Source organism: Hypomesus transpacificus, chromosome 20, assembly GCF_021917145.1.
Source record: "Hypomesus transpacificus isolate Combined female chromosome 20, fHypTra1, whole genome shotgun sequence".
Lineage (NCBI taxonomy): Eukaryota > Metazoa > Chordata > Actinopteri > Osmeriformes > Osmeridae > Hypomesus > Hypomesus transpacificus.
This window is the reverse complement of record NC_061079.1, coordinates 46,715-72,243: the sequence shown is the minus strand read 5'-3', so window position 1 is coordinate 72,243 and position 25,529 is coordinate 46,715. Positions and strand designations below refer to the sequence as shown.

The 25,529-nt window shown below is 44.3% G+C and overlaps 2 protein-coding genes across 10 annotated transcripts; one reads left to right on the top strand and one right to left on the bottom strand.

Annotated features, from left to right (window-relative positions):
* The first annotated feature begins 1,625 nt into the window (after positions 1 to 1,625).
* phldb2a (pleckstrin homology-like domain, family B, member 2a) lies at positions 1,626 to 19,421 on the top strand. Of its 8 annotated transcripts, none has more exons than XR_006957773.1 (18): positions 1,629 to 1,806; positions 2,783 to 2,871; positions 3,445 to 4,475; positions 5,412 to 5,696; positions 7,370 to 7,504; positions 9,864 to 10,001; positions 10,262 to 10,447; positions 10,520 to 10,630; positions 10,736 to 10,825; positions 12,814 to 12,954; positions 13,081 to 13,174; positions 14,027 to 14,225; positions 14,546 to 14,636; positions 15,046 to 15,192; positions 16,341 to 16,560; positions 16,745 to 16,830; positions 17,140 to 18,362; positions 18,720 to 19,421. XR_006957773.1 is itself a non-coding variant. In XM_047043401.1 (17 exons), the coding sequence occupies exons 2-17, from the start codon at positions 2,817 to 2,819 to the stop codon at positions 17,278 to 17,280; spliced, it is 3,096 nt and encodes a 1,031-aa protein (XP_046899357.1). In that variant the 5' UTR covers positions 1,628 to 1,806; positions 2,783 to 2,816; the 3' UTR covers positions 17,281 to 19,421. The 8 variants fall into 8 exon arrangements, 6 of the variants coding, with proteins under 6 accessions (XP_046899359.1, XP_046899357.1, XP_046899358.1 ...); XR_006957772.1 differs by having other exon boundaries at positions 17,140 to 18,997; positions 19,116 to 19,421; XM_047043401.1 differs by having other exon boundaries at positions 1,628 to 1,806; positions 10,316 to 10,447; positions 17,140 to 19,421.
* Positions 19,422 to 19,522: 101 nt separating this feature from the next.
* On the bottom strand, positions 19,523 to 25,473 carry si:ch211-244c8.4 (APC membrane recruitment protein 2). Of its 2 annotated transcripts, none has more exons than XR_006957774.1 (2): positions 21,977 to 25,473; positions 19,523 to 21,808 (listed from the first exon to the last, which is right to left on the bottom strand). XR_006957774.1 is itself a non-coding variant. In XM_047043405.1 (2 exons), exons 1-2 carry the CDS (start codon positions 25,373 to 25,375, stop codon positions 22,277 to 22,279), a joined length of 2,874 nt encoding a protein of 957 aa, XP_046899361.1. In that variant the 5' UTR covers positions 25,376 to 25,473; the 3' UTR covers positions 19,523 to 22,276. The 2 variants fall into 2 exon arrangements, 1 of the variants encoding a protein (XP_046899361.1); XM_047043405.1 differs by having other exon boundaries at positions 19,523 to 23,554; positions 23,780 to 25,473.
* Positions 25,474 to 25,529: the final 56 nt, after the last annotated feature.

Sequence of the window (25,529 nt, the reverse complement as noted above, 5' to 3'; positions counted from 1 at the left end):
GTGTGTGTTCTGTGTTATGCTTTTTTTTATATCCTTTCCTGTGTTTTAGCCTAATCAAACTTTGCGATCTATGAAGCCAAATAAAATCTTCCAGGATTTTTTAAAAATCTTATCATTTCAACATGGGGCCAAATCTGCCCTCCACTACATACATTTATTCTTTGCATCAAATATCCGCTTTGCAGAAAGCCTTTAAGGGAGGAATCTGTTAAAATAATTCCTCCTCACAGACGTCTAGGAAATTCCAGTTAATTCACTTTTGCTGAAGTGTATCTGATCAGCAGTGTTAACACTAACTGTGTTCATGAAGAGTGTGTGTGTATGTGTGTTTTGAGTGGGGCTATGGTGTCTGGAAGTAATCAGCCTGGCTGAACAGGGTTCCCGACCCACCCCTGATGCAACAGAGGAGTGAGTACATGGAAAGCAGAAAGTCTGAAGAAAAAAGCTGGATGAGGACTTGGATTTCCTTTGTCAAAACCTTCTTTTTAGGTTGTCTCTCTCCCTGAATGGAGCACTGTGTGATAATATTTAAACTTTAACACTTACAAGTACCTGCATGCTCAAGTGCTAAAGAGACAAATATATATTGTCAGTATACGTATTTAACGACAAAGAGTGTCGTGCTCAAGGCCCCGATCTCCATGAAAGTGTGTCAGGTATTCACCACAACAACACAACACAAAACTGACTGAAGACACAATGGCGACATGCTCGGGGCCTCACTGTTCTCCAGCATGTTGAGCACTCAGAGATTTCTTAAATAAAGAGAGCAATATAAATACCATATATTATTATTATTATGTGCATGTTTGCTGTATCAATCCGACGACCTCAGTGCATATTTATGCAAATGTGTGAAAGAGGAGAATCAAATGCAAGCTTACCATTTTATTAACTAAATAGTTAAATAATCAAATTGTAACGAAAAAGAAAAATATTTTACCTTACCTTACCAAAATATACCTTAATTGTTGTCGATTTATAAAAGGCAGCCACATTGAAATTAAACTGTCTACATGTGGTTAAGAAGTAGAATCTCAAAGAATTTGCAGTAAACTGTAACTGTGAGGATATTTACAGAAATACATATTCCTATACAGTTTCATAGCGCGTGGAGTAATTCTGTAACTGTTGTGTCTGTCGAAAGGGGCCACGGCCGAGGTTGCTGTTCAGTTGCATTTGTGCTCCCTTTTGCGCACATGCAGTTCTGATAATCAGATTTACCATACAATCCGAATGGGCGGGTGACCCTCGCGCACTCAAGTATGTACAGAATGCAAACATTTACATTGATTTTTCTGAAACCGAACTAGTCAGTATGCAGAAGGTAACTTCTAGGCTGCAAATGTATAGATGAAGCTACCTGGTTATATTAACACTAAGTCAATACTAAATGACCCAAACAACAGATTTGTTTTTTGGGATGCTTCGAAACTTTCCTACCTCCAAAGCAGTATTCACAAACTGTGAATAATAACAGGGGTTAACCCCCTTCAACTGTTTCAGCATAACCACTTTCCCAGACATTTCTTCGGTTCCACCTCCATGTCTGAAGTCCCCTCCTCTCTTCGTCTTGCGGCCCACCGAAGCCCCCCTCCCCATCCCCAAAAGTTGGTGGAATTGTATCCACCAAAGTCAGACAACCACACTTGCGCAGTTAGCATGCTTCGTCTGAGAATGGGGAGGAGTGGGGAGGATTCTCGCCAGAAATTTTAACTCGTACCTCGACTTTGTCCCTTTGTCATGTTAATCTCCATCTTAAAGAAGTCCGAACTGCTCTCAACCAGAGTATGACAGAAGACCAAGGTTAGTCACCATCCTCTAAAAAAGGATATTGTTAATTCAAGTGAGAACTCATTCGTCATTCTGTTTAGTTTGGCGCTATTGTAGCATTTTGAGTTTATTGTAGCCTAATCTTCTTTGTTCGACAAAGGACAAACGTAACCTTGTTTAAAATATTCCCCTAAAAATTAATAATTTGATTTGGCAGGTTTGACAGTCGAATAGGCCTACACGTACAATTAGTTACCGTTCTACACTAGGCTCATCTCGCCCACACATTTCAGCAGTACCCTTTGCTTTAGGCTCATTCCTTAGTGCGTGCGTTTGTTTTGTGCAAGAAAAATATATGAAGTGGAATATCTTCGTAAATCTAATCATGCGCCTTTAGTGGGATGAATTTTAACAAAAGTTTGCTTAAATGAGTGAGACACTAGGGTCTATGCAAACAAGAATTTTGCCATTTAATATTCCAAGCTTTCAACAATCCTAAAGATGGTGAGTTTTCCCCAGCTTTGGGGTTCCTGAGTGATAGAGAGAACAAGCTCATTAGAGTGAGTTTGTGTGTGTGTCTGTGTGTGTGTGTGTGTGTGTGTGTGTTTGTGTGGGAGCACATGCCTGCTTCCCTGCTACCCTCAAATCAGGGTGAAGCTGTAAATATTTCCCACATGTGATGCTTATTCAGGTGGCAGGTGGCTGGAGGAGGATGAACTCATGCTGAAGGATTGTGATTTGAGTAGCTGAGTTTGTAAATGGATACCTTACTTCCTAGACAGTCTCTCTCCAGCCAGCCATGGGTTAGGGTTATGCACTGGAACAGCCGAAAACCTCAGGATTATCAGCAGGTCCAGGATTGGTGTGTGTGTGTGTGTGTGAGACAGAGGAGGAAAGATTGGAGTGTATGGGAGCTAATGGACAGCAGGGTGATTTGTGCAGTGTGTGTGTGTGTGTGTGCAGTGTGTGTGGTGTGTGTGTTCTAACCTTGTGTTGGGTTTTTAACCAGGGCAAACTAGTCCCACTGATTGAACACCTTGACAATGGAGAGCTTGTTTCCCCAAAGCAGCACTGTTGTTCCTCTGGGCTGTGACACAGGTAGGATACATTTACTCCCTGTCATTAACAGTGCTTCTTTATTACTTTGTTTATTTTTTATAAACAAAGTAAGTGCTTTACAATACGAATAAAAATACATTAATAGTGGAGTAAAGAGTCTCCACCTCTCTCTCTACATCTCTATCTCTGTCTCTCACTCTTTCCCTCTCTCTACATCTCATTGTCTGTCTCTCACTTTTTCTTTCTCTCTACCTCTCTCAGTCTCTCACTCTTTCTTCCTTTACATTTCTCTCTCTGTCTCTCTCTCTGCACCTCTTTCTCGACATCTCTCTGAGTCTCTTTCACTCTTCCTCTCTCTCTCTGTGTCTCACTCTCTCCCTCAGCACCAGAGAGCAGAAAAACAGTCTGACCAGTCTCACTTGACCAGAACTCTTTTATTTTAGAAAAACCCTTTGTAACATCAGTGTTGATATTGGACTAAATGTTAGAGTTGGTTTCTCCCTCCTTTGTCAGCACACACACACACACACACACACACACACACTCTTGAGGCCCCTTAGTCAGCTTTGTAACCCCACTAACTCCTGACACCCTTTTCCATCCTTCTACCAGATTGTGTGGAAAGGGAGAATGGCAGTACAGAGTGTGGAGCTGTGTTGAGGCGTCGTTCCAGGGCGGAGTTGCATGGTCTGATGGAGACACTGCAGCGCAGGAAGAGTGCCCTGGAGGCCAGTTTGAGAGTTGCAGAATGCAGCCGGGGCTACCTCAGTGTTCCCCCCTCTCCTAACCTCCCAGGGAACATACCCTCTCTGCACTTCCAGGGGAATATACCCTCTCTACAGGAGAAGTTTCTCCTGCCCGGCGCTGCAGAGCGGCGCTCCTCGTCCTCCTCCAGAGCTCTCCCGTACCTAACAAGCAGCAGCGTACCTCCTTCACCCCGTGCCCCCTCGCGCCACCAGTCACAGGACAGTCTGCTTCTGTCTAGCCTTGCCGACGGCCAGCCACCTCAGACAGCCCTGCTTTCCAAGTGGAGCCCTGGGAAGCCTCGACCCCCCCGGGGCCACAGTGGGGCCGCCAGCATGCCCTCCAGCCCCCGGAGCCACAGTGGGGCTGCCAGTATGCCCTCCAGCCCCTGTCTGGGCCGCAGGCGCCACCTGGGAGATCCTACCCAGGAAAACACCCTCCGCCAGAGGAAGTACTCCACTGGATCCCTCAAAGGCCTGGGCCTGCACAGCCGCTCACTGCCCCGGCTCCACGCAGAGAGCCCGGCTCTGTCCCTGCCTCTCTCACACCGGGGAGGAGAAGCGATGCTGACCTCTAAACCACGCCGCAGCCAGGCGTCTCTGGAGTGCCCCCCAGACCTGACAGTCCCTGCCTGTGACCCTGATGATGCCCCACGCCGGGCCAGCCTGGCATCTCTCGTCGTGCCGGCCTGCCAGCTGCAACGTGGAGGGGGGCTGCATGGCTCAGCGCCCTGCCTGGATCTGGACCTGGGAGACAAGAGGCTGTCGTTCAGGAAAGCAGGCTTGTCAGCAAGCCAGAGGAGTGGCAGTATCAGCTCCTTCAATGGGAAGGAGGAACTACGAGACTACCACCAAAGACAGAGGGGAGAGAGGCTCAGGGAGCAGGAGGTGCAGAGACTGGTGAGGCTCAGTGACTATCTACTCTCCTCTCTCACCTCTTGTCTCTTATTTCTGACCCTGTTCTTTCTCCTCCTTCCCGTCTGCTGTACCTCCTCTTCCCTCCTTCTTGTTTGATCACATTTTAGTAGCCATGTCATTCTGATGAAAGTATAAAAAGAAACCCAGTCCCAGGCCTGGCTGGTTCCAGGTTGGGGTTAGGGATGTCCAGTGTGTTCTTCAGGAGCATGGAAATGTTCATGTCCATGTTTCACAAACTGACTATACAAACACAAACACTGCTGTAGATATTATATTACTCTTTACTTTTTAAAACTTTAGTTTTGACTAGTTATATTTCAGAAGACCATATCTTCATCCTGCTAAAAGTGCCATTAAAACTCACTTGCTTTAATGCATTTTATTGCTTTCACTTTGACAGTCTTTATACAGTAAACATATATAACAGGCCATTACAATTCAATCAACTTGTAAATCAAGCAAAGAATGCCTTATACTTTAATAAAATGTGTCTAACCTAAATAATACCATGGAAATGTGAAAATGTGCATAAATGTGTGGTGTTCATGCTTCCCTCTACCCATCTGCCCTCCAACCCTCATCTACCCACCTGCCCTCCAACCCTCCTCTACCCATCTGCCCTCCAACCCTCCTCTACCCATCTGCCCTCCAACCCTTCTGTACCCACCTGCCCTCCAACCCTCCTCTACCCATCTGCCCTCCAACCTTCCCCTTGTCCCACTTGCCCTCCAACCTTCCCCTTGTCCCACCTGCCCTCCAACCCTCCTGTACCCATCTGCCCTCCAACCCTCTACTCATCTGCCCTCCAACCCTCTTTACCCATCTGCCCTCCAACCTTCCCCTTGTCCCACCTGCCCTCCAACCTTCCTCTTGTCCCACCTGCCCTCCAACTTTCCTCTTGTCCCTTACTTTATGCAGGAGCGGCAGCGTCTGAAGACCATCCTGAGTCTGTGCTCAGAGTTGGACCTGGTTGACAGAGATCAGGGGGGCTCTGTGGTAGCTACTTCCGACCTGCGCAAGATCAACAAGGAGCTTGAGAAGCTGAACGTGTCTAATGATGAGCCCCTGTTCTCAGATTTTGCTAACTCTACTCCAGTAAATGACTCAGAGCCCAAGGCCCTGGAGAAGTGGCAGGTTGGTCATTACGGGGATCACAGGTCCCAATGTTCTGCTGTTCCTCCCTGTACCAAGGTAGATATGAAGGTATTGCATCACTAACGGCTGTTCATCCCTGTACAAAGGTAGATATGAAGGTATTGCATCACTAACTGCTGTTCATCCCTGTACAAAGGTAGATATGAAGGTATTGCATCACTAACTGCTGTTCATCCCTGTACCAAGTAGATACAAAGGGACTGCTATGGTCTGTTGGTGCACTGAGCAAAAGTTGAAAGGCGTGCTTAAAAACATTACTGTATATAAAAAAATCTGAATCAGAAAGGGTTTTATTCCCCATGAAAGTTTGCACAGACAAGGAATTTGCTTTGGCGGGAAGGTGCATACATTAAACATATAGGAATCCTAAAACTTAAATATGTGGTCTAACTATACTAAAGGTACAAGTCTACCTAATACTAATAAAACATATTAAAGAAAATATAAAGTAGCCAAATAATTTACAATATAAAAATGTAAAAATACAAAAGATACAAAATATACAAATAGTACAAGAGATACAAGAGAAAACTAGAGATACAAAGAGTACAAAAGATACAAATAGTGCAATTGCAATGTGGCATGGTGTGATTGTGCAGATTGTGAATTAAGTCAGTGCGAGCTCTTGGCCTTTTTGAAGAGGTCAACAGCAGATGGGAAGAAACAGTTTTTATTATAAATAATTGTTGACCAAACAGGGACAATTTCCACTCCCTCTCTGTTAAACTGGGAGTAGATTAGAGCTGCTGTCTTTCTCCCTTCCTCCTCTATTTTACGCAATCGTTACATTTTGGGGTCAAATTGTAAAAAAGCTGTCTGATGGCATTTGGTTATAACATAGTGTTCTGTGTTTCTCGTATCTCCCAGTCAGGATCAGTGCCATCCCTTAGTCTAAATTTGAGGCACAATCTCCTTCCCCGGCTTCAATCCCTTTCCACATTCCAATCCACAGTTCCAACTTCAGTTAGGGTTAGGGTTAGACTCATTCTCAGTCTTCATTCTTCAGTCATGTCTTCTGATCCTGTTCTTGTTTAGCTGTAAACGTGTCTTTTTCCACTCTAAAGTGGTTTAATGGTGTTTTAATGGAAAGTCTCAGTTACAGCTCTGTGCCCCTCCAACCCATCAGAGGGGACCAGAAGGAGGCGGGACCGGAAATGACTTAATCCCCAGTAGGATAGCTGTGTGTGTGTTCGCTTTGGCATGTGTGTGCTTGTGTGTTAGCTTGTGCATGTGTGTGAGACAAAGTGAGGTTGAGACTTTGCATTCATTGGTTTGTCTGTTAGCCGCTTAACTCATAGGTAATTATTTATATTATCACACATGATATAGCAGGAAGTAGAACACAAATAATTGGAGTGAATAAGCATACTTGGTATCATATACAGTGTGTAGACAACCATTGCAGGGTTCGGCTATGTGAGTGTTTACTGTCTATATTTATTGTTATTGCTTTAGCTGATATGCTCCCCTCTACTCTTCTACTCTGCTCTCAACCCCTCCTTTGTTCCATTGTTCACATTCCTAAGATCTGGCTGGTGCCAGACAGGCAGTTTATCAACCATAGGGTGTGCATGCACCCCTTCTCTCTCTCCCTCTCTTTGTCTCTCTCTCTCTTTTCTCTCTCTCTCTCTCTCATGTCTTACTCTCAGGAACACAACCCATTTGGTTTATCGGTGTGAACTGTGAAGTCAGGAATGTAATTTTATTGATGTCACCAACAGGCAGTGAGTGATGTTCAACTGAGACAGGAAGTGACGAGTATTGAAGAAGAGAGGATCCAGGTGCTGAATAACATTGAAGAGCTGGAGCAGAAGATTAAAGATCTGGACAACCAGATGGAGGAATCCATGAGAGAGGTATAAACAGCATGTTAGGATGAACAGGGGGGTATTCCAGGTAGCGGGTTTAACAAACTCTGAGCCTAACCCTGAACTCTGAGTTGAGTTACTCTTAAAACGGGAAAATCCAAAAATTTGGTTCCAGAAAAGCTGATTTGAATTTGTTAACTCAACTCAGAGTACGTCAACTCTGAGTTAAGCGCGAGCATGAGAACTATTAAAAGCCAACATCTATGAAGCTCCGATACTAGGATCCACCATGGCACCCGGTGACAAAAAACGTTGTCCTACTTCACCACGCTTCAGATACAAGTTTTATTTTGTGTTTATGGTCTATCTGAGCACATATTCCGAAAATATACATTTTACATTTAGGTATTTAGCAGACGCTCTTATCCAGAGCGAATTACAGTAAGTACAGGGAAATTCCTCCGAGGCAAGTAGGGTGAAGTGCCTTGCCCAGGGACACAACGTTGTTTGTCACGGCCGGGAATCAAACCGGCGACTTTCTGATTGGTAGCCCGATTCCCTAACCGCTCAGCCATCTTAATTATGTAATAACCAGTCCATACATTGAACATTTAACCCCACTGTCCATTAATATTACAGGAGAAAAAGTGGTGGACTAACCCTAGCATGTTCAATGTTGTATTAAATAAAAAAACATACTATGAACAGATAATACATATTTTGCTTAGGCCATACGCTTGTGATTGTAGCCTCGATGTCACCTTGGTTTTAATCATATTCGACATGATACAAAGTAATCAGAATCAGATTAGAATCAGAATGGGATTTATTCGCCATGAAAGTTTGCACAGACACGGAATTTGCTTTGGCAGTAAATATGAATTGGTGGCTATTTCAACTTGTAGTAGCAGTTTCCCCCAACAGAATACTTTTCATCAAAGGATGATGATGATGAATAAGATGGCGAAGAGACATTGACTGCTGCTGCAGAAAATGGATGCAGATAAATATTCATGGTGGCTACTGGTAGTTCTCTCCCCGTGAACTTTTATTTACAGGCTTGTGTGGAATTGTCAGTTACACTGACATTATGAGAATAATGAATATAAAAACTATTTGCTCATTCTGATCCTGTTGAACAGAGCATGGATGCAGTATACAATGAGATGTTCATTTAATGGCAGGTTAGAATCGAACCGGCAACCTGATCTTGTAAGGCTATCAACCTGCCCCCACCTCTCATATGGTAAAATATCGAGTTACTGGATGGAGTCTCAACTTGATGGCTCTCACACATTGTGTAACTTACTGTGGCATTGCTAGTCATGTTGATAAGTAAGGGTCAAGATTGTGATGTGATTAGTTGTTCTTGGGTATAAAAGGAATTGTGAAGAATCTGTGGATTCTTGATCTCTTGAGACCTTCTCCCCAGCTCTGGCTTGTCCTACTCCTCCTTCCTCACCTCTTGCTTTCTATGTCTGGTTTAAAATAATCATGGTAGAGTAGGTAAGAGTTAACCTTCATTGATTTCATTCATTTGAGTAAAATAACTGTAATTCCATTGGTATTGGCATTATTTGGTTAATGTTGATACACTGTTCCGTTTCCCATCTTCCTTCAAACCAACCAATTGATCAAACTAACCAATTGGTTTTGGTTGTTTGGTCAATATTGACCCCCTACAATCTTGAAATAGATTTGCTGAAACACCAGTTACAGGACAGTACATGGTCACAGGTGAATCATGTAAATTACAAGAACAATAGCCGATAAACATACTCATTGTTAGATTTCTATTTGTAGGTAATGAAGAAAACCCAAATACAATTTCGATTATTTGTCTTTATTTCAGTGCCAAAAAGCATTTGGTCAGTTCTGAGTGCACGTCTACGGCGAGTAACATTAGCGATGTAGGCTAAGGGCTGAGAATGTAAAATAAATTACAGATTGTGATGGGAAACGGTGACGTTAACCTCCTACGTATTCATCAGGGAATTGTAGCACGTCAAATTGCAGTCTTAAAATCCTCTTCTGGCGTATAACTAAGCAAATTCAATTTTGTTTGAGATCGGTCGGCTGAACCAGGAAAGGATATCCCATCTCTGCCAATCATGCTATCATGCTCAGAAAGTGGGAGGGGATTGGTGGAAATGCAGAGTTTGGCATGGAAAACCTGCTAGCAGGCAGGTTAGTTTCACAGAGTAAGTTACCATGGAAACTTACCAAAAGGTTTCGTTACCTCTCTTTCTGGAACAGAAACCTCAGAGTATGCCTCTTTTCAAGGTAAAACAAATCAGAAAGTTTTCACTGAACCCGCTACCTGGAATACCCCCCTGGTGTGCACACATGTTGTTGCTGTTAGTGTTGATCGAGTGATCTTAATAGGTTCTTCCTGGTGATGGTGTAGATGGATGTTGAGCAGGCTTTGCTGGAAGGAGAGCAGGACTCTGAGAGCGCCCTTCTGCAGAGGGAGAAGGAAGTTATGGACCAACTCAACAAGAGGATTGGAAGCATCAAGAACAAAGCCCAGAGAGACCAATTCCAGGTAATAGTGGTAAAATAAATGCATGCAATCCATGGGGTCTCAGACTACAAGTTGTCCTGTCTGTTGCTTATACACTCTGTTTGCTGTTATGTGTCTGCATGCATTTTATGTTTGCACATGAGGTCATGAAAAGTTAAAGGAACATATTTTTGGCCCGTCAGTTTCAGTTTTTGCATTTTGTAACAAGTACAGGTACATTGGAATTTGTGTGTCTTTGTGTGTATATTGGGATGTGTGTGTGTGTCTGTGTGTTGCCCCAGGGTGTGCCCCACCCTCAGAGTGTGACTGAACCCCAGGGTGTGACTGACCCCCAGGGTGTGACTGAGATGGAGACTGGGCTCCACCCACTAGAGAACGACGGACAACAGGATGAGATGAAGGACTACGAGACCCAGAAACTCCTCAGAGAAATAGCAGAGTACCAACGCAGTACTGTCAGTCACAAGGTACACATGTGTTTGTGGTGGTGTGGCACAGTGCGGATGCATTTGAGGCTAATGCCTCTCTGTTTCTCCAAGGAAAGGCTCCTGACTTTAAAGAAACAGTTGACACAGATAACCCAGCAAGGTCACAGAGAAAAGGAAACCTTTCTCAGAGAGAAGAACAACTTGTTCATCGTGCTCCAGAGAGTAAGACTTGTCTCTGTATGGTTTGTATTATTTAGGCTTTTCTGTATAGTTTACAATATATGCAACTTTTTAACAGACTTTATCTTTATTTATTATGGTATGCAGGAGAGAGAGAACCTGTCTTCCTTGGAGAGAAAATACATTGAGTTCACTGGAGGGCAGGCTTTCCCCAACAACCGCGTAACCATGAAAGAGGTACAGCATAGAGTAGACACACAACATACTTGTTGGTATAAGCTGTAAACTCTGTTAGTGAAAAGCGTGTACAACACCCATTATTCACTCCAACTGTGCCAACTGTGCTAAAGTTGACTGTGCCATTTTAATCGTATGTGGGATTGCCTGGGGCCAAATGTATACATTTGTGTGAATTAATCTTTAATAGATGGCATACAGAGAACTGAAAATCTCTGAGATGTATAAACACTGCCTACGCACAATTGTCTTTTATCCAAATTCATCCCATTGTCCACAGCCCATCAACTCCCATATTTTGTTACAGTAAACTTTATGATGTTTTTTTTTTCTGAGATTAATCAGTTTAATAGCTTATGTTTTAATGTATATAAAGTAATCATCTTGTTAAATCAATCACTTACCTACTAACACAACAGCAGTGGACTGTAGTACTCAAGTATGCAACATGTGGAAGTTATAGGAATGTGCCTCTTATCTGCTATGTACTCGAACTGGCTACTGCCAAAGCTAGGGTTAGAGTTACTGCCAAAGCTATGCACAGATGGTCACAGTGCCAGTAATCAAGTTGCTGAGAAAAAGACAGCACAGACAGCACAGACAGCACAGACGCACAGATACAGACAGCACAGACACACAGACAGCACAGACACACAGACAGCACAGACAGCACATACAGCACAGCCAGCACAGACGCACAGACAGCACAGACACACAGACAGCACAGACAGCACAGACAGCACAGACAGCACAGACGCACAGACAGCACAGACAGCACATACAGCACAGCCAGCACAGACGCACAGACAGCACAGACACACAGACAGCACAGACAGCACAGACAGCACAGACAGCACAGACGCACAGACAGCACAGACACACAGACAGCACAGACAGCACAGACACACAGACGCACAGATACAGACAGCACAGACGCACAGACGCACAGATACAGACAGCACAGACAGCACAGACACACAGATACAGACAGCACAGACGCACAGATACAGACAGCACAGACAGCACAGACGCACAGATACAGACAGCACAGACAGCACAGACACACAGACGCACAGACAGTACATACAGCACAGACAGCACAGACGCAGAGATACAGACAGCACAGAAAGCACAGACGCACAGATACAGACAGCACAGAAAGCACAGACGCACAGATACAGACAGCACAGACGCACAGACACACAGACTTACAGATAAAGACAGCACAGACAGCACAGACACACAGACGCAAAGACAGCACAGGCAGCACAGATACACAGATACACAGATAGCACAGACAGCACAGATACACAGACACCACAGTACAAGTACTAGCAACCACCATCATCACATAGAGCAAAGATCTGCATATTTTCGCTATAATGCTAACGTTCTCCAACACTTGTCAGCCTTGTGTTGCTATTGTTAGTAATTGTAATACGTTTTTGTTTCAATTACTTGTTTTACTTTGTGACCATTTTGTTATACTATACCAGCCATGCAACATTTTGTAACAGGATATGCTATATATAGCATATTTATGCATAGTTCATGTGTCTCACAGCAGAGGGCTTGACTTGGCTAAAAACAGTCAGTAGTCTATTTCATTCAAGAGGAGGAAACGAACAGTATCAGACTTTATTTGGCATGTCAGAGATGGTTTGATCAGTTCTGTAATTCTCATGTGCTCTGTAGAATCTTAACCTAAACATTCAACTATAGTAACTATCATTAATATCATCATTTTTTTAATGAAGTAACGTTTATTTTACAAAGACAACTTAACTTATAGACTAACCCTAACCCTTAATGCTACTAACAGCAGACAACAACAACAACAAACTATGCAACAAGAATGACTAAAACCCAAAGCCAACACATGAAAAGGATGGTTGCAAAACACCACAGTAGCCTACAAGCATTAGTACTTCATAACACAACCTAACAGTGTAACCCTGTTCTATGTTCTCGGCCCCCTGACCCTGCAGCACTTTGTTTCCCTGGAGGAGAGACGGAGGGGCATCCAGGAGACTGCCTCTCAGCTGAGCGACAACCTTTTCCGTAGAATGAGCAAGCCACCCCCCAGCTCCTGCATCAGCTCCAGCCTGGGGCGGGGCCTGGCCCCCAAGGTACAGCTTTACACCACCCTGAAAACCACCCTGATCACCACCCTGATCACCACCCTGATCACCACCCTGAACACCAGTGCTTCCATACAATGTTGTTTGAACTCAATCTAAGTATCCGGTCTGCAGGCCCACCTTTCCCTGTCTCAGAGCGCCAGCTGTGGCAGTGTGGTCTCACGAGGCCTGTCCATCTCCCCCAGAGACCCTGGCAGTCGCTCCAAGGGTGAGGAACACTCAGATTGGGGTGGACTTCTCTCCCCAGCCTCTTGCATACTGTCATATTTTACACATGCACAAGACTTGCTTATGCTAGAGGTAACCCCTACTCATAAGCTAATCTAACCAGTGACGGCTGGTGGTGATATTGGGGCGGATAGTCTAAATAAATGTAGGCTATTATAGGCTACATTCAGGCTATAGTTCACGCTGCAGCAAATGCTGAATTACATCCGAGATATCTAACTCTACAACAACAGACAAGCAAATTCTTAGCTACACCAGCCGTTAGCCAATCCTTTCTTTCAAACCAACTTACACAAAATGTACGATTTTGGCGGTTGTCCTTTTGTGTAATTTGAACATTTGGACAGTGTGTCCCAAGTCGCTTCACTTTAATGTTTTTTGCAAAGAAAACGGATGAGAAAGTAAAGAGACTAATTTACACACAGTAGTCAGTAGTATCTGACTGTACTGTCTATGCGTCCATGTAGCCGGTGCGTGGTGAAACTCACTCCTTAAGTATGTAACAGGCCACCCGTGTCAACGAAGAGCTATCTTTTCATATGCGTAGTTGGTAGTGGTTGCGCTCGGAAGTCGAGAGGTGGCAGGTCGACTCCCGGTGGGAGCGTACATTGGCCGGTATGCCTCTGACGGAGCTTGCAAGACCACGTCTGTTACATCCACTGTCATTGGTCAGAAAGGTGGGCTGAATTAATTTTGCCCAAACATGACTATGCTTTCTCTAGATACCACACAAGATAGTCAAAACAAAATGCTCAGCATCTTTTAGTTCAATTGTACCTCAATATCCTTGTGTGTGTGTGTATGTTTGTTTGTGTATGCTTGTTGGTCTCAGCTGACCAAAGCCACATGTACACACGTGAGGAGAGACTAAGACTGACAGCCCTTTGCAGCCGGACTGTGTCAGAATCCAACGTTTTCCAGGAGTCCTCGTGCTACACAGATAATGGACACGCCTTTGATACACTCAGTGTGGACAGCTCTGACAGCATGGAAACCAGTATATCTGCCTGTTCACCAGACAATATCTCCAGGTGAGGCAGAAGACGAAGTGGGAGCATATATAATTGTTAGTATTGTTAATGGACTCGAGGGATGCCATAATCTGTTCAATTTCTACATTAGTGGCTAACCCTAACTATTGCACACAGTGGCTTTGAAAGATTAAATGCATCCATAAATGCTTTTTTTTTATTTATGCCATCAATCAAATTTTACATTAACAAAAAAACTAAATCCCAGATAAACATTGATGGAGAAATCCCTAGAAAAATTTGTTTCTCCAAAATGTGTTTCCTCTCCACCCCTAGATAAAACCAAGATAGTTATTCCTGTCTTGTGATCTTTTCCCCAGTGCCAGCACGTCTAACACAGCCAAGATTGAGGAGATGGAACGTTTGTTACGAGATGCAGAAGTAGAGAAACATCGACTTGCGGAACACAGGGTAAGAGTCTCTACAGGGAAAGAGTCTCTACAGGGTAAGAGTCTCTACAGGGTAAGAGAGTCTCTACAGGGTAAGAGAGTCTCTACAGGGAAAGAGTCTCTACAGGGTAAGAGAGTCTCTACAGGGAAATAGTCTCTACAGGGTAAGAGTCTCTACAGGGAAAGAGTCTCTACAGGGTAAGAAAGTCTCTACAGGGTAAGAGAGTCTCTACAGGGTAAGAGTCTCTACAGGGTAAGAAAGTCTCTACAGGGTAAGAGAGTCTCTACAGGGTAAGAAAGTCTCTACAGGGTAAGAGAGTCTCTACAGGGTAAGAGTCTCTACAGGGTAAGAGAGTCTCTACAGGGTAAGAGACTCTCTGTGTTTGAGAGAGAGATGGAGGACCTGTCATAACCATGTTTGTCCCCTGTAGGAGCGAGAGATGGAAGTGCGCAGGCAGGCTCTGGAGGAGGAGCGGAGGAGGAGGGAGGTGCTGGAGCAGCTCCTGCAGGAGGAGACCAGCAGGAGGCAGATGCTCATTGAGAGGGAGGTGAAGCTGAGGGACAAACAGAGAGCACAGGTTAGAGACGTGCATGTGGACGGCATAGACTCCTGGGTACAATCTGAATTCTACAGTCACATGACAAATGGTTCAGGCAAAATAGACAGAATGTATCTACAAGTTGGTGGGACAATGTAATTCAAGTGGGTGGATTAGTTAACAGTTATGCTTGTCTCTGTGACCAATCAGCAGCCAAATGGTACACAACCTTGTTGTCGTGTGAAAACGAGTGTAACTACAGAGTGAGACAAGGTAAATTCACCCAGGCTGAGATGGACCAACCTTCAGGTGTCAGCCCACCTTATCTAACCAATAAAGCTATACTTACATTAAGTGATGCTAAAGCTAGGTCTAGGTCATCTAGGTTTAAGTATACAACAGCCTATTTTTAACACCTTTCCTTGTATGTACCCTGGGGTTTATATGATTGCTTTTGGAGACGTAATATTTGATTGAACTATGGAGCAGATAGAAGAATGGGGGAATTAATTAGCCTGACGTTGTCATACTCATAATTCTAGTCAGAATATGAGTCTGAAAACTCTCTGTTGGGCTGTGACTACGGGGCGTGTTTCAACCGAACTCGTAAAACAAATGCCTCTTCGCTCAATTGGATAGACCTACAACCAGTCAGAGCAACGTAATATTTACATTTACATTTATTCATTTAGCAGACGCTTTTATCCAAAGCGACTTCCAAGAGAGAGCTTTACAAAGTGCATAGGTCACTGATAATAACAACAAGATAGCCCCACAGCATTGCGGGTAGTCAAAAACAAGAAGTACATATTGTGAACAACCAAAAAATAGTGCTAAAATGTAATATGTTGTTTGTTGAAAACGAATTCAACCCAAGCGCTCTTTCGTGACGTTGTTGATTACGTTACTGTTTATCATCTGTCCATCATCGTATAAAGCCCGCCCTGGCAATTTCATTGGTCCGTCCCGATTCTGGTTTTCTGTAGTTGTCCCCAATACGAGACCCTCCAGACCCAACTTCCCGACCAAATTTTTTGTGGGCGGGGAGAAGTTGGGCTGGCAGCCAGGCTAGGAATTAATGTATGTCATTGACATAGAGAGATGTATGTTATTGTATTTTTTATGAATGTCATAATGTATTCCCATAATATTTTTATTCTGCAAAATCCTCCTGCATCTCTCTCCAGTCCCGCCCGCTGACACGTTACCTGCCCTTGAGGCAGGATGATTTCGACCTGCATGGCCACATCGAGGCAGCAGGACACAGTCCCCGTGCCTGCTTCCACTTGGCCATCACTGCCAAGACCTGCCGGGGCTTCCTGGTCAAGATGGGCGGCAAGATCAAGACCTGGAAGAAACGCTGGTTTGTGTTTGACCGAAACCGAAGAACTTTGGCCTATTATGCAGGTGATAAACATAGTTTGCAGTGGTTTTAGTATTGTATGCCCAATCAATAATTATATACTATCACAATAGACAGACTGCAAGGCTACATGTTGTGGTTTCTTAGGTAATCCATTGCATTGTACAATAATTGCTTATTAGCATTAGTTATTGTAGTCGATAGAAAAACATGCATTTTTGGTTTCAGATAAGCACGAGACAAAGATGAAGGGAGTAATTTACTTTCAAGCCATAGAGGAGGTCTATTATGACCATTTAAAGAATGCACACAAGGTACGTGGTTATGACATACACCAACCGTCTGTTGTTCATATGTAGACTGTTGATTTTAATACGAAGTGGATCATAGAATAGATAATAATGAGTTATTATTAATTCATTATTATAATTAATAGGAAAACACTAATTTTTCTCACATCCTTCCTCCCTAGCTCTACCTTTAACCCTAACCTCAGACACTAACCCTAACCCTATAACCCTAACCCTATAACCCTAACCTCAGACACTAACCCTAACCCTATAACCCGAACCTCAGACCCTAACCCTAACTCCATCCTCCTTTGTCTTCGCTGGCTTCACTAGAGCCCTCACCCCTCCCTGACATTCAGTGTGAAGACCCATGACCGGGTCTACTACATGGTAGCTCCCTCTCCTGAGGCCATGAGGATCTGGATGGACGTGATCATCACCGGGGCTGAGGGCCACGCACACTTCCTGATCTGAACCCCTCCTGCATGCTCGGGGTCAAGGTTTGGGGTCAGTGGTGGTTACTATGACTACATGTTGGCTACCTACCAAAAGTCAGCAAATTACAAACATTTTACTATCTGTAATATGTTTTTCAAACACACAGCTATGCAACATTGAACATTTTTACATTTTATTCATTCAGCAAACGCTATTATCCAAAGCAACTTACAAATATTACTTTGATAAATATATCTTCCACCCATCAGTGAATCTGGGTCTCTCCTCCTCCTCCTGCCCATGTCTGTCAGGTGGTGGAATGATAGTGAGTTTGTCATCAATCTCAAATTAGAGACATGTGTATGCCTGATGTTTATATATTAATAATTAATTAAACAAACATTCTGGCAGGTGCAGCTATATTCAAGGGTGGTCATGAATATTCGAATATTCAGATATTCTAACAGACTAGTATTCAGACTAATGATATTATTTGATCAAATCATTATCACAGAGCTGTGAGAAAATTCAGATGTGTTCCAATTGCCAGTGTGTTCCAGTAGCCTAAGTATTACCTTCAATTAAAGTTTTGAAAGACTTTAAATCAAACTTAGAATATCTGAATTGAATAAGTAGTTCACTGACAATATACTGTACCTTTCAGTGCTCCAATGCTTGGTTAGGTTGTTCTTCTTTGCTACTTATTGTCATTCAACAATGCATAAATATGTTATTATATTTTGGCAAAGTATTTAAGCAAAACTTAAGAAAATAAAACATTTTCCGGGGTTAGTTATTATATCAAATTATAGAAATGTGAAAATACAATATACGTTGACACATATATACTGTATTTATATTATTTTTATACACACACACTCTACTCAAATGCCTTCTACACATTGGCTGTGCAGTGGAGGTGATGCAGCTCATAGGGATCTGTGGGCTGTGCGGTAGAGGTGATGCAGCTCATAGGGATCTGTGGGCTGTGCGGTGGAGGTGATGCAGCTCATAGGGATCTGTGGCCTGTGCGGTGGAGGTGATGCAGCTCATAGGGATCTGTGGGCTGTGGGCTGGAGTGATGCAGCTCATAGTGATCTGTGGGCTGTGCGGTAGAGGTGATGCAGCTCATAGGGATCTGTGGGCTGTGCAGTGGAGGTGATGCAGCTCATAGTGATCTGTGGGCTGTGGGCTGGAGTGATGCAGCTCATAGGGATCTGTGGGCTGTGGGCTGGAGTGATGCAGCTCATAGGGATCTGTGGGCTGTGGGCTGGAGTGATGCAGCTCATAGTGATCTGTGGGCTGTGCGGTGGAGGTGATGCAGCTCATAGTGATCTGTGGGCTGTGCGGTGGAGGTGATGCAGCTCATAGTGATCTGTGGGCTGTGCGGTGGAGGTGATGCAGCTCATAGTGATCTGTGGGATGTGCAGTGGAGGTGATGCAGCTCATAGTGATCTGTGGGCTGTGCGGTGGAGGTGATGCAGCTCATAGGGATCTGTGGGCTGTGCAGTGGAGGTGATGCAGCTCATAGTGATGTGGGCTGTGCAGTGGAGGTGATGCAGCTCATAGTGATCTGTGGGCTGTGCGGTGGAGGTGATGCAGCTCATAGTGATCTGTGGGCTGTGCGGTGGAGGTGATGCAGCTCATAGTGATCTGTGGGCTGTGCGGTGGAGGTGATGCAGCTCATAGTGATCTGTGGGCTGTGCGGTGGAGGTGATGCAGCTCATAGGGATCTGTGGGCTGTGCAGTGGAGGTGATGCAGCTCATAGTGATGTGGGCTGTGCGGTGGAGGTGATGCAGCTCATAGTGATCTGTGGGCTGTGCGGTGGAGGTGATGCAGCTCATAGGGATCTGTGGGCTGTGCAGTGGAGGTGATGCAGCTCAAAGTGAATGTTTCTCTGTTGTGGACTGGCCTCTAGTGGAGGAAACAGATGGTGTCTCCAGGGCTTACCATAGGCATACAGCATACTATAAATCTTGTCTGATCTACTGTATGTGGATCAGTTTCAATGTTTTACCCTAATGTTTTTTACATATTTATGCAATTTAAATGTTAAACCTAATAATCTACAAATTAAGAATATACATTTTGTATATATTTTGGGGGGGTTATTCATGCATGTTTATAAATATTACAGGAGTAAACAATTTATAATAAACAACCAATATTTGATTGATCCACGCCTTTTAATTCACTCTTAAATTTCTGTAATGATTGTATTGTACAAAAAATATAGAATTACAAATATTTGACTGTTATGGCAGTTTTTTTGTGAAGTCGGCAGGTAATAGTTTATGAAGAAGATATCATATACTGTTTGTGGGGATATTCTGACTTGCGTGGGCTATTATGCATTCTGCTCAACAGTACTACAGCTGTCCCTCTGCTCTATAGTTCTACACTTCACTTTGCTAGCTACTCTTAAGTGAATTATCTGATTTACGCTTACTTTGTTGCTCAGAATATCCATATGGTTTACGCTAATTAACAAAAATATCTGAAATGCTTAACCTTTCTACATGATTTACTGAATGGATAAGTGAGTGTGGGTGTAGATCATGTGTGTAAATTGTGTGTATGTGTGTGTGAGAGAGGGCACTCTGAGAGGTTCTCCACATTCCCAGCCTCTCATTGGTTGACCTACTGTCCAGTAGTAGTGTTGGCATGGCGACACTGGAACTGAAGCATGCTAAATTATGTTTAAAGGAGCATGTTATTCCTCTTTTAGGGAAGAATTATTGTCAACACAAAAAACACAAATATATAGGACACTGACATGGCCTAGCTTTAAAGTGCAAAATTGTATTTTTTCTTATAATTCTGTTTTGCATAGTTAATCACAGTGCTGTGCCCCCTGTAGGGTTGATGTGTTGCCCACTCCAACAGATCATCCTTAACAATCTTGTCAATGTAACAGCACAATTCCTGCTAAACAATTTTGTTAACATAAAGGGTTTGTGTAATCTACTTCCTGTGTAAATAATATGGAATAATCACAGGGCCCTTTAATATGGAGAATAATGCAGTTCATGACTGACTCCATTTTTGCCCTTTCTGTCTCACTGTCGTGAACAGAAGTTTTTCTCAGTATGTTTCTTTCCTCTCTTTGTACCTTGGACTTATGTGCTATGTATTCATCATTATGTTGTGATATATTGTGTTTATTCATTCTTATGTTGTAGATATGAGTTTATTCATTCTTATGTTATAGGCATAATGAGTTTATTCATTCTTATGTTATAGGCATAATGAGTTTATTCATTCTTATGTTATAGGCATAATGAGTTTACACCATTCACCCATGCCCTACTTTGTGCTTAGCTGACCTGTAGCCTTTACTAGAAGTTATATTTACCATCAAACTATATTTATTCTTATTTAACACGTTTCTATCTCAAGCCACTGGTGTTACTGACAGTGCACTCCTAGTCTGTTTGTGCAGAACTAAATTGTCCTTTTGGCCATAAAGGAGAGATGTGTTCCCAGTGTGCATCCTGACATCTGACTCAATCTGATGCAGTGAAGATCTTGTGTTTTTCCAGGGAGAGCGAGACTGCTTTCTTCTCTCTGCTCAGGGCCTCTGGGTTTCACTTGGTGAATAGACATCTGTTTGTATAGCCTGTGTTGCTCTTTATCTATAAATATCCATCCTTTGTTGCACCCTCGTTATGACTTCTCTCTTCTCCCTCTTTCATCCCCGTGATGCTTCATCCTTTACCACCAGCAGTTGTTGGGGAGGGTTTGAAGTGTGCAGAGAAGGAATGGACGTGCAGATAGGAGGGAGGGAGGGAGGGGGAGAGAATCAGGGTTTCAGGACTATTAATCCATTCATTTTATCATAAAATAATATCAGCGTATTTCTAAATTGATTTTACTATTACATTGGTATTACAGAATAAACCATATTGTTCACAACTTTTTAGATTTCAGGCAATTTGCCGCTTTACACCTTAAGTCAAGTTATACAGCTTGTATTTCATCCCTCCCTTTGTAGAACACTGTAAAGAAAGGAGATGGCGTGTGTGTAAATCTGAATCCCAAAGTCATCTTTGTGATCTCACACCATATTTGCACAAACATTCTAATGTTTTCTCACGTTGCTGACAATAGCATATATCAGCACACTAACATAAAATAAATACATTTAGGGTAATAAGTACTTTTGTCATTTTATTGATTAAATAGTAGGCAGAACAACATAGATGTTGACTATACACACAAATATTATCCTTGTGGGATCATGACTACATCAGATCAGGAAAGAGATAAAACCAATGGGAGCTAAGGAATTCAGCATCCTCACAGTCTGGCTAACTAACATACTTTATAACACAGGTTCACCCACTGTAAAATCTATCCGTAAGAGCCGCAGTCAGACAGTGTTCCTCATGAGCAGGCAAACAAAGGCCATATGATTTAGTGCCCTGTCCAAAAATAAATAAAAATAGAGTTATGGAGGAGATATCCTCTGGCTCATATTGGCACATCTTTCCACATCCTGTACATCCAGAGATATGATTGGAGATGTAATGCTGAGGCACTGCCGACCCTCTACTGAGATGACTAAGGGACAGAAAAGACAAAACAGTTATACAAGAGAATTGCTGTAAAGAAATACAGGTTTCTTTTTTAAGTATTAATAACAAGAGGGAGTAACAAAAGTTAAAAATGGTTGTAGAAAAGGTTGACTTTTTTGTTAAATTCAGATATGGTTTAGAAATGAAAGAGCACCTTTGGACTCTCTTCTATTAAATGAGTTGTCCTGGGTTCAGATCATCCCAAAGGGATGGCTGGTAACCCTAACCCTGCCCAGTAATTGCTATATAATACCGTGATGATACTGCCTCCCTGCTACTGGTAAAATTCTGCTGTTGTTGAAAACCAAGGAAAGGCAGAATTGTGGGAGAGAACCATTGGGTGGTTGAGAGCAAGTCCACTACAGTAAGAGCGATGGAAGAGTATCAATATAGTAATTTAAGAGTCAAATCCACAACTTGGGTATTGAATATGAATTGATCCTGTCTGCTGTCTTTATTTCCTCAGCTGTTCTGTGATGGGTTTTGGAGAAGCAGCTGTGGTTTTGTTGCAACTCCGGCGGACCGGTACCTTTGATACGGGTATCTTGGTGCGGTGGGGCTCCTTGGCGACAGGAATCTGAGAGGGAGGGGCATGTATTGAGACTCCTTGCTTTACTGGGATCTTAGAGTCCCGTGATAAACTTGTTGCAATTTTGGGCAGCTGAAATGGATTCTCCTCTGGACTGGATTTCCAGACTGTGGGTAAGTTAACCTCCACATTAGTGGAGGGGTCAATCATACCGTCTCTGCTCTCCATGTGTTGCTGGCTGATGTGGGGACTCTCCTCCTCATGCCCTTGAGTGGGCACATCCCAACACCCTTCGTCGTCACTGGGCATGGCCTTCCTGACAGGCAACTTTGCTGGCCGACCCCCTCCAACCACAGGAATCTTACTGAGCCCTGCAGTCTTCTTTGGGGGGCTCTTTTTTTCTGACTGGGGGACATCAAGACATTCGTCCTGGGAAGCTCCGTGTTGATCCTCTTGCTTGGATGATTTGGTCCCGACGTCCATGCCGTTTGGAGTGGCTGTGCTCTTGCCTCCATTCCGAGAGGCTTCATTCTCTCTACCTATTTTTGCCTGGGAAGAGGTTAAGGGGTTCGTAACAACTGCAGCAGGTGTGGGAGCAGTCAAGAGAGAGTGTGCAGAGGCAGGAGAGGTCATGATGAATGAAACTGAGGCAGGCGTAGGGTCAAGAGGTGGATTGGATGCTGAGACCATGGCTTGAGTAGTTGTGGGGGAAGATGGAGTCTGGGGTGAAGAGAAATCTGTGGTTAAGGATGCTTTTGGAGGAGAAACTGGAGAATCTGAGTGTGAAGAAGGGGCCTTTGGTAGAGACACAATTGTTGTTAAGGGACTCCGTGCTGCAGCAAGATTAGGGGTTTGGCCAAGGACTGGGTCTGGAGATGCAGGCAGACCTGGGATTGGGGTCAGGTTGTGGGGGTATGTAGGCCCTAATGAACTTTGAAAAGGAGTGGGATGTGAAAATGTTTTGAAGCTAATGGCTTCTGTGGAACCTAGTTTGGAGGATATGGTATAAGAGGCAAATGCAGCAGGTGAATTGCTCTGAGAGACAGGTGTTGGTTTAGCAAGGGCGGGTAGTGCAGAAGTTTCAGGAGATGGTTTAGATACAGCAGACATGGGTGGAGCTACAGGAGATGGTTTAGATACAGCAAAGATGGGTGGAGCTACAGGAGAGGGTTTAAATGCAGCAGACATGGGTGGAGCTACAGGAGAGGGTCTAGATACAGCAGACATGGGTGGAGCTACATGAGAGGGTTTAGATACAGCAGAGATGGGTGGAGCTACAGGAGAGGGTTTAGATACAGCAGAGATGGGTGGAGCTACAGGAGAAGGTTTAGATTCAGGAGAGATGGGTGGAGCATCTACAGGAGAGGGTTTAGATACAACAGAGATGGGTGGAGCTACAGGAGATGGTTTAGATACAGCAGAGATGGGTGGAGCTACAGGAGATGGTTTAGATACAGCAGAGATGGGTGGAGCTACAGGAGATGGTGTAGATACAACAGAGATGGGTGGAGCTTCGGTAGATGGTTTAACTGTAGCAGAGATGGGTGGAGCTACAGGAGAGGGTTTAGATACAGCAGACATGGGTGGAGCTAAAGGAGAGGGTTTAGATTCAGCAGAGATGGGTGGAGCTAAAGGAGAGGGTTTAGATTCAGCAGAGATGGGTGGAGCTAAAGGAGAGGGTTTAGATACAGCAGAGGTGGGTGGAGCTACAAGAGAGGGTTTAGATACAGCAGAGATAGGTGGAGCAGCCACAGGAGATGGTTTAACTGAAGCAGTACAGGTAAAAGATGAAGTGATGGAGGAAGAGGTGGACACAGGGTGTGGAGTTGGGGTGGAGTTTGGGGTAAAGTTAGGGGTAGAAGTAAGGTTGGGTTTGATATTAGTGCTAAGAATGGGGCTAGGTTGATTAAAAGTGGAAGTAGAAATGACTAATTTTGTTGTAGGAGAGATGGAGTGAGGAGTCAGTTTTGTAGAGGGGACAGATGACATGAATGATTTGGTTATAGGGGTGAGCGTTGTAGATTCTGGAGCAGCATCAAAAGTAGTTGGTGTGGAAGAAGGTTTGGCCCCTGCCGCTGCCCTAGTTCCACCCCCCCCTGCAGCGCTGCTTGCCTTCCCCCACTCTGCCTCCACATCAGCAATGATGTCTCCACAGCCCGTGAACGAATCAAAGCTGATGAGCAAAGAGATGTCGGCCATCAGCGAGCTGAGGCGGTCCACAGCAGGGTCAAGGGGAGGCTCAGTGGTGGGGACAGGTGGGGGGTGCGCCTCTAGAACGTCCAGATTACATCCACACGTGTTTTCTGAAGCCACTGCCCCCCCTGCATCTGATCTCTCAGGAGTGGTGGCCGAGGCTGCAGTGTCTGGGTCCTGCTCGTGCTCAGGGCTGGTCATAGTGCGAGGGGGGGTTTTGGGAGTTAAGGTAAGATCCTCTTTAATAATCTCCACACTGTTGGTACGTGACGTCATGAGTAGGGGGCTTGGAGGGGTTTGCTCCTTGGGCTTCTCCCTCTGGTGCCAGGGGACACTGCCAAAGAGACCTTTGAGACCCCTGCGCTGTTTCATGGACGGCTGAGACACAGTGTGGGCATGGCGGTCTCTCCCTCCACGCCGCCCGCCACGTAGTAGCGACAAAAAGCCCAGAGACTTGGCGGAGGTGACGGAGGAGATGGAGGGACGGGGTGGTACACTATAGGAAGTGACATCATAACCTGCAATTTCATCTACCTCTCCTGCTATCTCCGCCTCGTCTCTTTGACCAACCTCTGGATCCTGCTCCTGCCTCTTCTCTTGCTCTTGTTCAAACTCCTGCGCCACAGTCTCTCCTAATCCATCCTGAGTATTGGTCCTTGCAATGGAGGACTTGTTTGGGTTGTTCCCATCGCCTTTGCTGCGCATGGAGAACATGCTGCTCACCCCAGAGCCTGGCTTGCGCTTTCCAAAAAGCTTGAAGCCCTTTCTTGTTTTCCCGGCAGGCTGAGGGTCACACGGTGGGGACTCACCGCTCTCTGAATGTTGATCCATTTTGTATCTCTATTTCCCTCCCTCGTTCACTCTCTCTGTATCTCCGATTTTGTGCTCTAATTCCTTCTCCCAGCCAGATGACTGAGCAGTTATCTGGATGCTGCCACCTTTGTTTTCTTGTCTCTGCAGAAGAGGCGTTGGTATTTTCCTCAGT

Excerpts from the sequence above, each read along its gene's own strand:
- phldb2a (XM_047043397.1), top strand. The coding sequence starts at position 2,817 with ATGGAGAGCTTGTTTCCCCAAAGCAGCACTGTTGTTCCTCTGGGCTGT. Across the intron at positions 10,448-10,519 it reads GCAGTACTGTCAGTCACAAG|GAAAGGCTCCTGACTTTAAA; the intron begins GTACACATGTGT and ends TGTTTCTCCAAG. Across the intron at positions 14,226-14,545 it reads TCACCAGACAATATCTCCAG|TGCCAGCACGTCTAACACAG; the intron begins GTGAGGCAGAAG and ends TCTTTTCCCCAG.
- si:ch211-244c8.4 (XM_047043405.1), bottom strand. The coding sequence starts at position 25,375 with ATGGATCAACATTCAGAGAGCGGTGAGTCCCCACCGTGTGACCCTCAG. Across the intron at positions 23,555-23,779 it reads AACCATCTCCTGTAGCTCCA|CCTGTAGCTCCACCCATGTC; the intron begins CCCATCTCTGCT and ends TCTAGACCCTCT.